Consider the following 12885-nt stretch of genomic DNA (forward strand, 5'->3'; position numbering starts at 1 on the left):
CTGTTAAATCGTAACATTGCACATACCACTCACTGACCCACTTCAAACAGTCAGACATTCCTCTTGGTGTTCATGATTGTCTGTAGTGCTCTGCTGTCTCTCCGAGACTGTAAATTGTTCTCAGCGAAGCTGTGAGGGCTAATTGCACCCAACAGATAGCTTTCTGTACTCCCTTCCAATTATCCCCCTCAGTAACACAGGATATGCAGACGGCTGGGGAGTTTTTCTGTAGTTCTGTCAATAACATCTCTAAAAATCTGGAGTAGATCTTCTCCCCTTCTTCTCACATGCGGTTGGAAGTGTCCTCTTCCTCAACCTGTACCTCTAATCCTGGTGCTTTTCTGGTCTTCTTGCAGCTTTTTGATCATGTTGCTGAATGCCTGGGAGACTTTATGGAGAAACAACAAATCAAAGACAAGAAATTACCTGTTGGGTTTACCTTTTCTTTCCCGTGCCGACAATCTAAGCTGGATGAGGTAAGAAGACTGCACGCCTTTCTTAACATGCAGAAGAGCATGTTATTCAAACAGTGCTATGAAAGCAGAATCCCAGACAGGTCATATGTTTTTGGAGTAAGTGAGTTCTGTGCTTCACAGACAGATTGGTATTTGTACTTCTGTGTGAAGGAGCAGGTTAGCAGATGACAAAGAGGCATCTGATGTTTTATACTGCCTCTGCGGGAGCTCCTCAGGGTTGTGGTTTGCTGTGTAAACACAGCAGTAGGTTTGCAGCCTTTCACCTTTGTGTGGGTAGAACTGGGAAGGGCCCATCCCATCCCAAGTGCACACACTGATCCAGCTCAGGGTCTTCCTCACAAACAGTGGTGCTGAGCCGTGTCCCCTCTGAGTGCAGTTGGATATGCTACCTGGGAGCAACGTGCTTTTGCTTGCAAAAAACACAGCCTTGCACGGTGTTTCTGGTGTGATTCCCATGACAAGCAGGCTATAATATTTTCCTTCTTTTGCTCTTTATAGCACAAGTGACTCAGCAGCCTCCTGGTGCAGTGTTGCTATGGCAGTGGCGTAGCAAATAAATACAGGGAAGTCAATCCTGTGCTGCACCTTTAGTAAGAGGTTATGAGACCTGTTAGAGGTTGACCTGTCTGCTAGTTTGCAGGGCTGCAGACAGCCTGGAGCACAGCTCCCAGTGTTGGCAATGAGCAGGGCCAGGTGGGGCAGTGCTGCTTATATTTCACACTGCTTGAGCAGTGCAAAGTGTTTGAACCATGACGTACATCAGGATTTTTAATGAATTTATCATATCATATATGCTTTTTACTGAGGTTCGTCTTCGTTTAACTTTTAAATCCTGTTCTCTTGCCTCACTTGTACTTATTTTCATCCTCATAGAGATTATTTTCATCCTTAGACTTTGTGTTTAAGCCTTGGCTGTGATGACTTTTTATATGTGTACATATGTTAAATATGCACCTAATCCCAGTACTTACCTTTGAGCACAGGTACATACACAGGTGTTTAAGCATTTTAACCCTTGCTACATTTCCAGTATTTCCATTTAGGAACAAAGACCTGCAGATGCTGATGAAGAACAAAATCTTGTTTTTAAAGGGAAAAAGATAAAATTGACTTTCTTTTCTGGTGGCTCTGTTTTAAGGGTTGCTCTCTTGTTTTATCAGGGCATTCTGATAACCTGGACAAAGCGCTTCAAAGCGAGTGGAGTGGAGGGAGCAGATGTTGTGAAGCTGCTTAACAAGGCCATCAAGAAACGTGGGGTAAATTGGGCTTCGTTATTTTTTTTCCCTCTTTTAAACTCTGCATCAAAGCAACTGGTGTTTCTGTGTCAGAGATGTCTGTTCACACCACAGACTTGAGCACGTGGTGTGAGTGATGGTGGACTTGCATGTAGACGTGCTGTTTGCTGGGAAAAAGGAGTGATCTCACCATTACTGTGTGGAAGCTGTGATGCTCCTCATAGCACAAAACTCAGCTACTATGTTGTGGCTTGTGCTGGCAATCTTCAGCAATTCTATCACCCTCTAAAAACTGAGGAACTGCTGCCCTTTGGTGCCACAGCATTTCAGCAATACCCACACATTTCATTCCTGAGAAACTGCATGTCATGGTTGGGGCTCCCCCGCAGCAGCTCAGCAAAGTTGTGCAGTGGGCTGACATGGGTGAGGAGCAGAAGAGAAGGGGAGCTTTATGCTCAGCTTTCATATTTTAGACAAAAAGGCCTAAAGCATGAGATGGGATGAATTTGGGCTCATATAGTGAGATGGGGATCAGTCTCTGCTCCCAGGTAATAGCTATAGAACAAGAGGTGTTGGCATCAGGTTGTGCCAGGGGGATGTCAGGTTGGGCATTAGGACATATTTCTTCTCAGAAAGAGTGGTAATGCATTGGCACAGGCAGCCCAGGGAGTTGGTGGAGTCACTGTCCCTGGAGGTGTTGCCAAGCTGTGGAGATGTGGCATTGAAGGATGCGGGCAGTGGTGGTGGGCTGGGTGAGCTGACAGGGCTTTTCCAATGCTAATGATTCTGTGATTCTATGATTTTCCCCTCTTTTTGGTGGAGTTACTTATGAGCAAACCAATGATAAACACAAGCAGTATTTTCCAGAGAAACCATATGGTACAAGTTGTTTTTCCTCCATCAGGACTATGATGCAGATATCATGGCTGTTGTGAACGATACCGTTGGGACTATGATGACCTGTGGTTTTGATGACCAACGTTGTGAAGTTGGCTTGATCATTGGTAAGGCACATTTCTGCTGCAGAATTCACATGGCTTTTTTTCCCTTTGCCTGACCTGTTTAATTAGTACTTTCATGTCCTTTCCCTAAAGGCACTGGCACCAATGCCTGTTACATGGAGGAGATGCGGCACATTGACCTGGTGGAAGGGGATGAGGGCAGGATGTGCATAAACACAGAGTGGGGGGCCTTTGGAGATGACGGCTCACTAGAAGACATCAGGACTGAGTTCGATAGAGAGATCGACCGTGGATCCCTAAATCCTGGCAAGCAACTGTGAGTGAGGCGGTTACTTATGAACTTTTTGGCTTTATTTGACATGTGGTATGATTCTGGAAAAATATTTGCTCTCACCAGCAACAGGAGATGGTGGCATGGACCAGGCATGATCACATTTTGCCTGTAGTTTGCCATCTATCAGGATGAGTGGTTGTTCCCTGTGCGTGTGGTCTTTGTGCCTCATTTTGTCTTTGCTTCAAAATTGCTTCTTTAGCAGCCCTGATGCAGACAGGACCTTTCTGGGAGGAAGGATGTGATCAGTTACCAAAGTCTTGATTAGTGTTATTGATTTTTACTATGTTAGCTTCAGTTCACAGCTTATCAGCACAGCCCTTCCTGGAGCCAGACAATTAAAGTTAACTCTTGCTGCTTTTGTTTGCTGCATTACACTGTCTTTTCCACTCATGGTGTGAATTCAGCAGTTCAAGAAAGCTTGACTGCCTGTGCCAGTGCAAACCACTGGCTGGTGCATGTGGTGCAGGTGCACAGCTGGTCTGTGCCTCTTGGTGTTGTTTGTGAACCCATAGGTGACTGCTGCTGCCTTCTCCTGCAGGTTTGAGAAGATGGTCAGCGGGATGTACATGGGGGAGCTGGTGAGGCTCATCCTGGTGAAGATGGCCAAGGAGGGACTGCTCTTTGAGGGGAGAATCACCCCTGAGCTTCTCACCAAAGGAAAGTTTGAGACAAAGCATGTTTCTGCCATTGAAAAGTGAGTGCTCCCTTCTGCTCTGGTTTCCAAATGACTCTGAATATTAATTTTCTGATCTCTCCTTTTGCTTTGTTGGGGAGTGAGCTGCACTGGAGATGGCAGCCATCCTCCAGCATGGGTGCATATTGAACATGTGAGGATCCACTGGAGGCAGTCAGCATCCTTTTCTCAAAGCCACCGGCCCCTCTGAGCTGAGAGGCAGCAGATTTCTCCCTCCATATAGTTTGGGAGGCATGATGAAAACCTGACCATCCACACTGCTACAGCGTATGTACTGTGCTCTACCACTCACCCAACTTGCCAAGACCTAAAAGTTGCTATCCTGCAGCTAAATGTGGGAGTGAATTGGCTTAGTGCCTCCTCCCAAATACTTGTCTTGCTTCTTGCTGTATCCACGGGATCACTGGGCAGCAAGAAAGCAAGTGTGACAAGGCAGAGCATTCAGTCCCGTAGGCAGTGCTGGGTGACCTCTCAGCTATGTGCCAGTTGGTTTCTTACAGTGTCATCACCCTTTCGGTCAGTGCTTACTGGCTCTGTCCCCTACTTTCTTAAAATTCACATCACTGAGTAATTGTGCTGTAGTGAGGGCCAGCTTTTCTCTTTGAAAAGCTTCCGATTTTGGTACCCATGTATGAAGGTACTGTTGATTGTGAGTGCAGTGCCTAGGGGACAGGCAGTGACTTCAATCCCTGCAGACTGTCTTATCTGAATAGCTTTCCAGTGAATGTGTGGGTCCATTTGTCCCGGCCTCAGACCCACGTGGAGCCAGTGTAGTGATGAACAACAGTGAGAAAAAACTAGGTATTGAGGAACTTGGTTATCTAGAGCAAAATTAGACCTGAAATTCCACCTCACCACCCAAAGAGCACTTTGGTTATAAGTGGGAGGCACATTCCTGTGCAGCTTCAAATTTCTAGCTGGTGCCTAGCCATGTGCAAGAGTCCTTAAAAAGATGTATGGCAGTGCAGTGATGGCAGCAAGATATACAGCTTCTGTTTTTGTTGTGGAAGTGACTGAGTTGTACGCGGGTGAGTTTTGCCAGAAACTTTGCTTTCATCCTGGGTTCTAGCATGGGAAAATTGAGTGTGAGAGGCAGAAATTCAGTGAGGTTGTAAAAGTCTGAAAAAAGAGCCTTTAGGATGGAATCACTTAGGCAACCTTCGCTCAGGGTTTTGTTTTCCACACTGAGTTTGATTTACTGAGACATAGGAGTGAATGGATGCTGTATTTGCTGTACACTCAGACCTGTGCTGAGTGGTGGGACTGGTGCTTCCAGCTCCAGAGAAGCTGGTTTGAGTCTAAAGAGTTGGACTTTCCATCTCCTTTCTCATATGCTGTGCATATGATGAAACCAGACATGTGGCTGAATGTGTCTCACTCCTGTATTTTATAGCGTATCTAAGGAATACCCATTACTACCCTTTCTTTGTAGGAGCAAAGAAGGTTTGAACAAAGCCAAAGAAATCTTAACCCGCCTGGGGGTGGAGCCGTCCCACGAGGACTGTATTGCAGTCCAGCACGTCTGCACCATTGTGTCCTTTCGCTCAGCCAACCTGGTGGCCTCCACGCTGGGTGCCATCCTCAACCAGCTGCGGGATAACAAAGGGGTTGGCCGCCTCCGCACCACTGTGGGGGTTGATGGCTCTCTCTACAAGATGCATCCACAGTGAGTTCCCCTGCTTGGCTCCAGCCACAGCTTCTGTTTTGCATAGAGTTGGGTGTGTAACCCCAAGATGTTGCTCAGATTGGATCTGAGATGACAGGGTGCCCATAACATGGGTGTGGAGTGTTCAGTCTGAGATGGGGAGCTTAGTGGGGAAGGAAAGATGTCTTTAACTGAAGAGTGAGGTTTAAAAACACAAACCAAACAAATAATAAAAAAACAACAAAAATCAGCACCCAAAGACAACAGAGCAGCGAAAACCCTGAAGTAATTGGATACTCCAGTATCAATGAAAGCTATGGTAGTCTCTGAGTACATATTCTCTCAGCGGGTCTCAGTAGATGCCTTGGAAGGAGGCATTCCTTTACACAGAGTATAAAACTGTGCAGGTGGGTTTGGCTCTGAGGAGGACCTACGTTAATGCACTTAGGAATTCAGGAGAAAAGGGGCAGTGAGGAAGAGCTGCTCTTCCCTGGCCATTTACCTACTTGAAAGACTGTAGCTCAAGATTCTGGGGCCCTCTGGGGAGGCAGCACAGAGGATGAACTTGCAGCTTCTCCCTGCAGGTACGCTCGGCGCCTGCACAAAACCACCCGGCGCCTGGTGCCTGACTCAGATGTGCGGTTCCTGCTGTCGGAGAGCGGCAGTGGGAAAGGGGCGGCGATGGTGACTGCAGTGGCGTACCGGCTGTCGGAGCAGCACCGGCTCATCGACGAGACGCTGGCTGAGTTCAAGCTCACCCATGAGCAGCTGCTGCAGGTGAAGAAGAGGATGAGGACAGAGATGGAAGCAGGCCTGAAGAAGAAGAGTCATGAGACTGCCAAAGTGAAAATGCTGCCCACCTTTGTCCGCAGCACACCAGATGGCACAGGTATAGGAGCACCCTATCTGGACAGGGGGATGCAGCTTGGCTGTGGGGCATTCGATGTGAGTTCCATGCAATGAGATTTGAGTTTGGTGAAGCAGATCTATTATAATGAAAGAGAAGACCCTTTCAAAAGAGAAAATCCCAGTTCCGAGCAGAGCAGCCTGTGTTGCTCTTGTGCTGCAGGCAGCCCAACCCCATGTCTTTGCTTCTTGTTCTTGAAATGCACATGCACACGTATTCTTTTACAGAGAATGGAGACTTTCTGGCGCTTGACCTTGGAGGGACAAACTTCAGAGTGTTGCTGGTGAAAATTCGCAGTGGTAAAAGGAGAACTGTTGAAATGCACAACAAGATCTATGCAATTCCTATAGAGGTGATGCAGGGAACGGGAGAAGAGGTGAGTATCTGTGTTTCTCTTCCACAGCACTGCTGCTTTTTAGATAGCTTTTTGGAGTGCAGTAGTGTGTTGTGCAACTTCAAATGCTTGACTATTCTCTTTAAAGCTGTTTGACCACATCGTTACCTGCATTTCGGACTTCCTGGACTATATGGGAATAAAAGGTGCACGACTTCCTCTTGGCTTCACATTCTCCTTCCCTTGCAAGCAGACCAGTCTGGATGCTGTAAGTTCCTTAATTTTTTTGAATCTGCTTTTGTGCTTATGCTAGGCCTCAATTCTCTACCTGTTGTATCACCCATCGGGCACTTACAGGGAGGTCATAAGAGGGGGAGGGTTCATGCTCTGACTGTGACCAGTACAGCTTCGCCTATAAGTAGTTTTTTTTAAGGCAGTTTTGCAAATGCTGGTTAGCCTATGGCTGTGACAGATGAGCACATTTATATTTTCCATGGTGGCAATATGCCTTTTATAATGCAACATGTTTTTTTCCAACCATATATACACACTGGACTGTGGTACCTCCCTGGTTGTGTGAGCGGTAGGCAGTGCTGGCTCTGTCCCTCCCCACTGCCAGAGCCCTTCCCAGGCTGAGCTGGTTCTGCCAGATGAGCCAGGGACTGCTGTAGCCTACAGCTTGTGTTTAACCCTTCTGCTGCCACATATCACCACCAATTCCATCTATGCAGCTGTTAATAACTGTATCTAGTTGGTACTTTTATGGGTTTTTTTGGAAGGAAGATATGTCTTCTGTTGTGTTCTTTATTTTTTGACTTTGTTGTGTTGCTGCAGGTTGGGCAATAGCTCTGTCCCCTGCTGTGATGCTTTGGAGCAAGCTGTGTTTTCAAAAATAAGTAGTGTTTGTCTCAAACCGAGATGTCTGATGTTTTGCTTTTTCGTTTTAACTGTCGTCTTCTGTCTTTGGGCACGATGAAGAATGATTCACTCATTAGCAAATGTTTCTGTCCTGGAAATCTTGAGACTAAGCATGGTCAGTGGTGTTAGATGCAAATTCCAGACATAACAGAGCCTTCTGCATAACCACTCACTAAAGCACTTCAAATATTGAGTGTACATGCAGCGAAATTATTAGATAGAAGTACTCAGTTATGTTCCCTTAGAGGTATACAGGATTTGGGGCACTCCACAATGCATCAGGAAAAGCGATAACCTGTTTGCTTTCTTTGTAGGGTATCCTTCTCAACTGGACAAAAGGATTCAAAGCTACAGACTGTGAGGGAGAAGACGTGGTGTATTTGCTAAGAGAAGGAATTAAAAGAAGAGAGGTGATTTTTACTTTTCCTTCCTCCTAATTCTCCCTCCCCTGCAGGGCCTGCAGAGCTCCTGGTTAGGGTGGCTCCCTCTGGTGGGGTTAGTGTGCCTAGAGGAAACAGGCTGTACCTCCTGCCATGCATGGCAGGTCCAGACGCAGCAGCTTTGGCAGCTTGTGGCTCTGCTGGCCACACGTCCAGGTCACCACATAGGGCAGTCTAGGAGAAATGTGAGAGTTCAGCCAGCAAACTGCAACTGCTGCTCAAAATGAGCCATGCTGGGGAATTTCTTTGCTTAGTTTTTTTTGTTGTTGTTGTTGTTGTTTTCCCCCAGAGGCTTCTGACTTTGCTAAATTGAACAGAACTTTCAAATCAGTTTTCGAACCCTGTGGTGATTGCCACTGCATCACAGCACCGAGAAAGCAGCAATGGTCAATGCAGTGGCTGCAGGAATGGTTCTCATTGCGCCCTAAATGACAGGTTCTGCCCCCATAACACTTGTTCTTTAAAAAGCCTCAAGCAGCTTAACTGATGCTTTCTAGTAAGGGAAGACAATAACCGGAGGACAGCATGGAATTTAACAGAGTTTTATCAGCAAGTGCTGCTGGATTTGCTACTGCACTGCTGAAATACAGAATGCCAATAGGTGTCTGCCGTGTACCTGTATACAGGATCTGTACTAAGCTATGCATAAGTCAAAGGGAACAGCTGGGAAGGTATTTCCTTCAATTGCTATAGTCTTTAGTAGGTAGAGCATGCAAGGTGCCGTGGCTGCTTGCTGGTACTTTAACTTCTGACTTCTGCACATGTAAAATCAGGCCAGTACTTCCAGTTGTTTCTTTTGGTAGTGTTCGCTTTGGTGTTACCATCGGTGTGAGGGGTTTCTCCAAACCCAGAGTTCTTACTGTTATTTTTTCCTTTTCCCAAGGAGTTTGACTTGGATGTGGTAGCTGTAGTGAATGATACGGTGGGCACGATGATGACTTGTGCTTATGAAGACCCAAACTGTGAAATTGGACTCATTGTGGGTATGTGTTTGAGATACTTACTTCTGTCTGTATTCTCATGGGGACATCCCTGTGCTTTCCTGAAAATGTTCCATCGGTGCACATGAAGGAAGGCTCTGACTGACAAAGTGCATTGACTACCAGCTCCCTTCCTAGCAGTGGAACAGCTGGAATAACTTCACAGGTGACTGCTGATGCCTTTGCACATGTCATGCCTGGGCTTTGGCGATCCCTGTGGCACGGATGGTGTGAATTCCCAAAGTTCTCCAGAGAAATAAGTTCTCTGGGCCTTGCCCAGTGAGAAAGAGAAGGAAGGGATCAAAGCATCTATGAGCTTAAACAGTGCTTTCAAAGTGGCTTGGAGTAAGATAAAATATTACCAATTACTCCTTCAGACAGCTGGAGAATGAGTCAGCACAGAGCAGTGGGGGTAGGAAGCCTTGTCTGTGCCACTCCATTGCTAACACATTTGCAGGGGGAGTTCCCTGCAGGAAGGGCAGCACGTCCTTGGGATGCTGTGAGCATCCTCTGTCTGTGCTGCAGCCCTTCCAGACATGCTCTGCAACTGCTGTCTGTGTGCAGAGCAGGGACTTGGTAGGTGGCCTCGGTGCCTCTGGGATAATGAGAGCAAAAGCCGCAGGGCTTTAACAGCCCGCTGTCCCCTGCTTGGATTGATTTGGCTACTGAATACTTTGGAAACTGCCACAGGTGAGACTGGGTCTCTGCTTTTTATCTGCTGGTAACAAGAAATCACCTATCAGATATCAGACTGGCAGTCTGCAATTGAATTTTGTGCATCAGAAAAAGAAACATGCAACAAAAGAAGCAAAAAACTAAACATTAACCTGCCATTAGCCATTAAAATCCCTGGGGCTTTCTTTGCCTGATGCCTCAGAACTTCCTGAGGTTTTCCCTTTGCCATATTTTCCCCCAGATTTCATATGTCTGTGGGCTTTGTGGAAGGTGACTGCCAGGAGTTTCAATATTTTTCCAATGTTTTCTCTCCTCAGGAACTGGCAGCAATGCCTGCTACATGGAGGAGATGAGAAACATAGAGATGGTGGATGGTGAGCAAGGACGGATGTGTGTGAACATGGAGTGGGGAGCGTTCGGGGATAATGGATGCCTGGACGATATCAGGACAATATATGACAAAGCAGTTGATGACTATTCACTAAATGCTGGAAAGCAAAGGTACTGTGGGATAAATGCTGTGCTGAGAATAAGCCAGACTGCCTCAAATGCTTTTAAGAGAGAATTGGATTTCTCCCAGGTCTCAGAAGGGAGAGGTTAAGAATGAAGAATGACTGCAGCCCATCTGTCCTGTGTGATTTCCCCCTTCTCTGCTTCTCTTTTTCTAGCCTCCAAGAGGGCAAACATCCCTCATCTTCTCTTCCTACTGTCTTCTATACTGGCAGTTGAGGTCCTAATCATGTCCACGCTGTTCTGCAGCGGCACCTCTGTGTCTTCTTTACAAAGTCCTAAGTTCATTTAACTACTATCAAATTCCTTTGGGTGGGTGGAGCCATTATGTCCACTGAGCATCTTCACAGAGCTTGTTTGCTGCCATGGAACTGTGGTGCAGTGTTTTTGGTGAGAGCCTCAGAAGTCTTCTGATTACTGAGGCACCCTATTTCTCATCCCATGTTGTACGCAGGGCTTTAGGATGGCTTGTCATTCTTGTGCTCTTGGTCTCAGTTTAATCTCTTTTAGCTGAACTCTCCCTGTAGAGAGCTCCGTCTCTTGGAATTGATTCCAAAAAGAGTTGGGCGCTCAGGAGGAGGACGCTTACTGGGTACGAGCCTGTGAGAGCTCCTGGTATTAAATGGACTACATGGCCTGCTTCCAGGTGGCTGCTCTGCTGGGCTCAGTACCCTCCAGGGCAGGAACCCTACTTAGAGCTTCAGGAGATGAAATAAAGGATGCATCACTGAAAGCACTTTTCACTAAATGAAAAAGTGTTCAGTTCTCATTGCTAAGGGCACAGCTCGGTTACAGAGCACAGAATGCTCCTTTCACACCAGAATGATGCTAGAAAAGAAGGAGAGCCAAGCAGTCTCCCGTCCTCGGCACAGGGCTGTCCATGGCTGCACAGAGCACCGCTACTGAATGTGTGCCAGGAGGAAGTCTGCGAGTGGAAAACATTCCCTCTCTGCAGCCTGGGGCAGGCCTGCTGGTGGGAAACTCGGGTTCTGCGTGCTGAGTGAGAGGTTTGGGACAGCTTGGTTCCTCCCGCTGGCTTTTGAACTATTGGTTCCCTACTGGAAATCAGGCGCTGGAATTAATTGAAAAGCCCAAACCATCCCTGATCCCCTGGCTTGCTGGCATACAGCTCAGCAACCCTGGGATGTGCTGACCATACCTCTTCACATTTTTATTTTTAACTTTCAAGGGGTGTTTTGCAGCACTCCCTTAAAAATGCTGCACTCAGCCCATGCTATATGACTTTGCTGTGCTTTTCCTGCATGGAGCCACTGAGCTTTTTCTATTCAAGGTCCCATCCACGCTTTGAGAGGACTCCCCAAACTCTGAACAGTGGCTACAGGTTTTCCCTGGGTTCTGCTTCGGGCTTTGCTAAGGAATACGCAGCAAACATGGCTTCCATCCAGGCACCATTTGGCTCTCTGGCAACAATTTTTCATTTCTTCTGTCTGGGAGAAACATTAGCTGTCATTAACAACTGTCTGGCTGGGGGAAAAGGCACATGAGGAATATGTGAGGTACTTTTAGATGGACTCACAAGGTTTCCATCTGAGCATTTGTGCTTTTTCTTGCAATAATAAATGGCTGCTGTTTTTCAGTTGGTTTGCATGTTTCATGCCCTGCCTGCACATGTCCCTCTTAACGGGTGTCCCCTGAGCTGTGCTGTTGTCTTTCCTTGCAGGTACGAGAAGATGATCAGTGGGATGTACCTGGGGGAAATAGTCCGCAATATTTTGATTGACTTCACCAAACGAGGGTTCCTGTTCAGAGGGCAGATCTCAGAAACGCTGAAGACCAGGCATATCTTTGAAACCAAGTTCCTTTCACAGATTGAGAGGTAAGGGAGGCTGTGTGGAATGAAGCAGTGTGGTAATGCTTTGTGGTGCTGCTGGTGGGGCCTGACAGCTGGAGGATAGGGCTTAGTTTCCCAGAGATGATTTTGGTTTCATCAAGAACCTGTACATGTGTGGAAGGGCTCCTTGAGACACCTGCATTTATAGCAGTGCCCGCAGCTATGCCATAGGAATGGCTGTCAAAGGTTCCCTTACTGTATCACTTGACATCATTTTTCTGTGCCTGTTTGTGCATAGCTCTAAGTGTTGAACTGAATGTACATCAGCTGAAGAATACTTCTTCAGTGGACATTTTCATGTCTTTATTGCTCAGACACCGTACTGGAAGGAGAGTGGGCATTCCCTGAGGGCTGCTGCAAGGCAGGGTGCATGGAAGCAGCTGTTGATGCTGTGAGGCTCCTGCCAGTGGCTCAGCTGAGGAAAGCCTTTAATGCCGTGCTCTTCTGCTCCCACAGTGACAGGTTAGCCTTGCTTCAGGTGCGAACCATTCTCCAGCAGCTGGGACTCAACAGCACGTGCGACGACAGTATCATTGTCAAGACAGTGTGCGGAGCGGTGTCAAAGCGAGCAGCTCAGTTGTGTGGTGCTGGAATGGCTGCAGTTGTAGATAAAATTAGGGAGAACAGAGGCTTGGAGCACCTGGAGATAACGGTTGGTGTGGATGGGACTCTGTACAAACTACACCCACAGTGAGTATTCTCCTCTGTGTTTGTTTGCCTGTGACCTATAGCATGTTGCTGTGTGTCCTTTTCCCAAGTGGTTTCACTTGTTTGCTAAGACGAGAGCCAGGGAAAAGAGATCTTAGTCAGGGCTGGCTGGAGCCTTCTAGAGGGTAATGAGAGGATCAAGAAGGACTTGTGAAGGACTCAGGGGGCTGTGCCAAGCTGAAGGCGAGACAGCTTGCTGAACAAGTTTGAGGCCA

The 12885-nt window shown here is 47.1% G+C and overlaps 1 protein-coding gene across 2 annotated transcripts in view; it reads left to right on the forward strand.

Annotated features, from left to right (window-relative positions):
- LOC107315732 (hexokinase-1) overlaps window positions 1-12885 on the forward strand; it is a 34445-nt gene that overhangs the window by 19269 nt on the left and 2291 nt on the right. For both annotated transcript variants that reach the window (XM_085554095.1, XM_085554096.1), the window contains 14 exons: window positions 357-476; window positions 1637-1732; window positions 2616-2715; window positions 2806-2989; window positions 3546-3701; window positions 5134-5367; window positions 5931-6235; window positions 6481-6629; window positions 6736-6855; window positions 7820-7915; window positions 8829-8928; window positions 9918-10101; window positions 11792-11947; window positions 12419-12652. In XM_085554095.1, the coding sequence (XP_085410221.1) occupies window positions 357-476; window positions 1637-1732; window positions 2616-2715; window positions 2806-2989; window positions 3546-3701; window positions 5134-5367; window positions 5931-6235; window positions 6481-6629; window positions 6736-6855; window positions 7820-7915; window positions 8829-8928; window positions 9918-10101; window positions 11792-11947; window positions 12419-12652 (2234 nt within the window). The remainder of the gene's footprint in view (window positions 1-356; window positions 477-1636; window positions 1733-2615; window positions 2716-2805; window positions 2990-3545; window positions 3702-5133; window positions 5368-5930; window positions 6236-6480; window positions 6630-6735; window positions 6856-7819; window positions 7916-8828; window positions 8929-9917; window positions 10102-11791; window positions 11948-12418; window positions 12653-12885) is intronic.

The sequence above is a fragment of the Coturnix japonica genome, chromosome 8, assembly GCF_054131305.1.
Source record: "Coturnix japonica strain WE chromosome 8, WE-NBRP24, whole genome shotgun sequence".
In the NCBI taxonomy this organism is placed as follows: domain Eukaryota; kingdom Metazoa; phylum Chordata; class Aves; order Galliformes; family Phasianidae; genus Coturnix; species Coturnix japonica.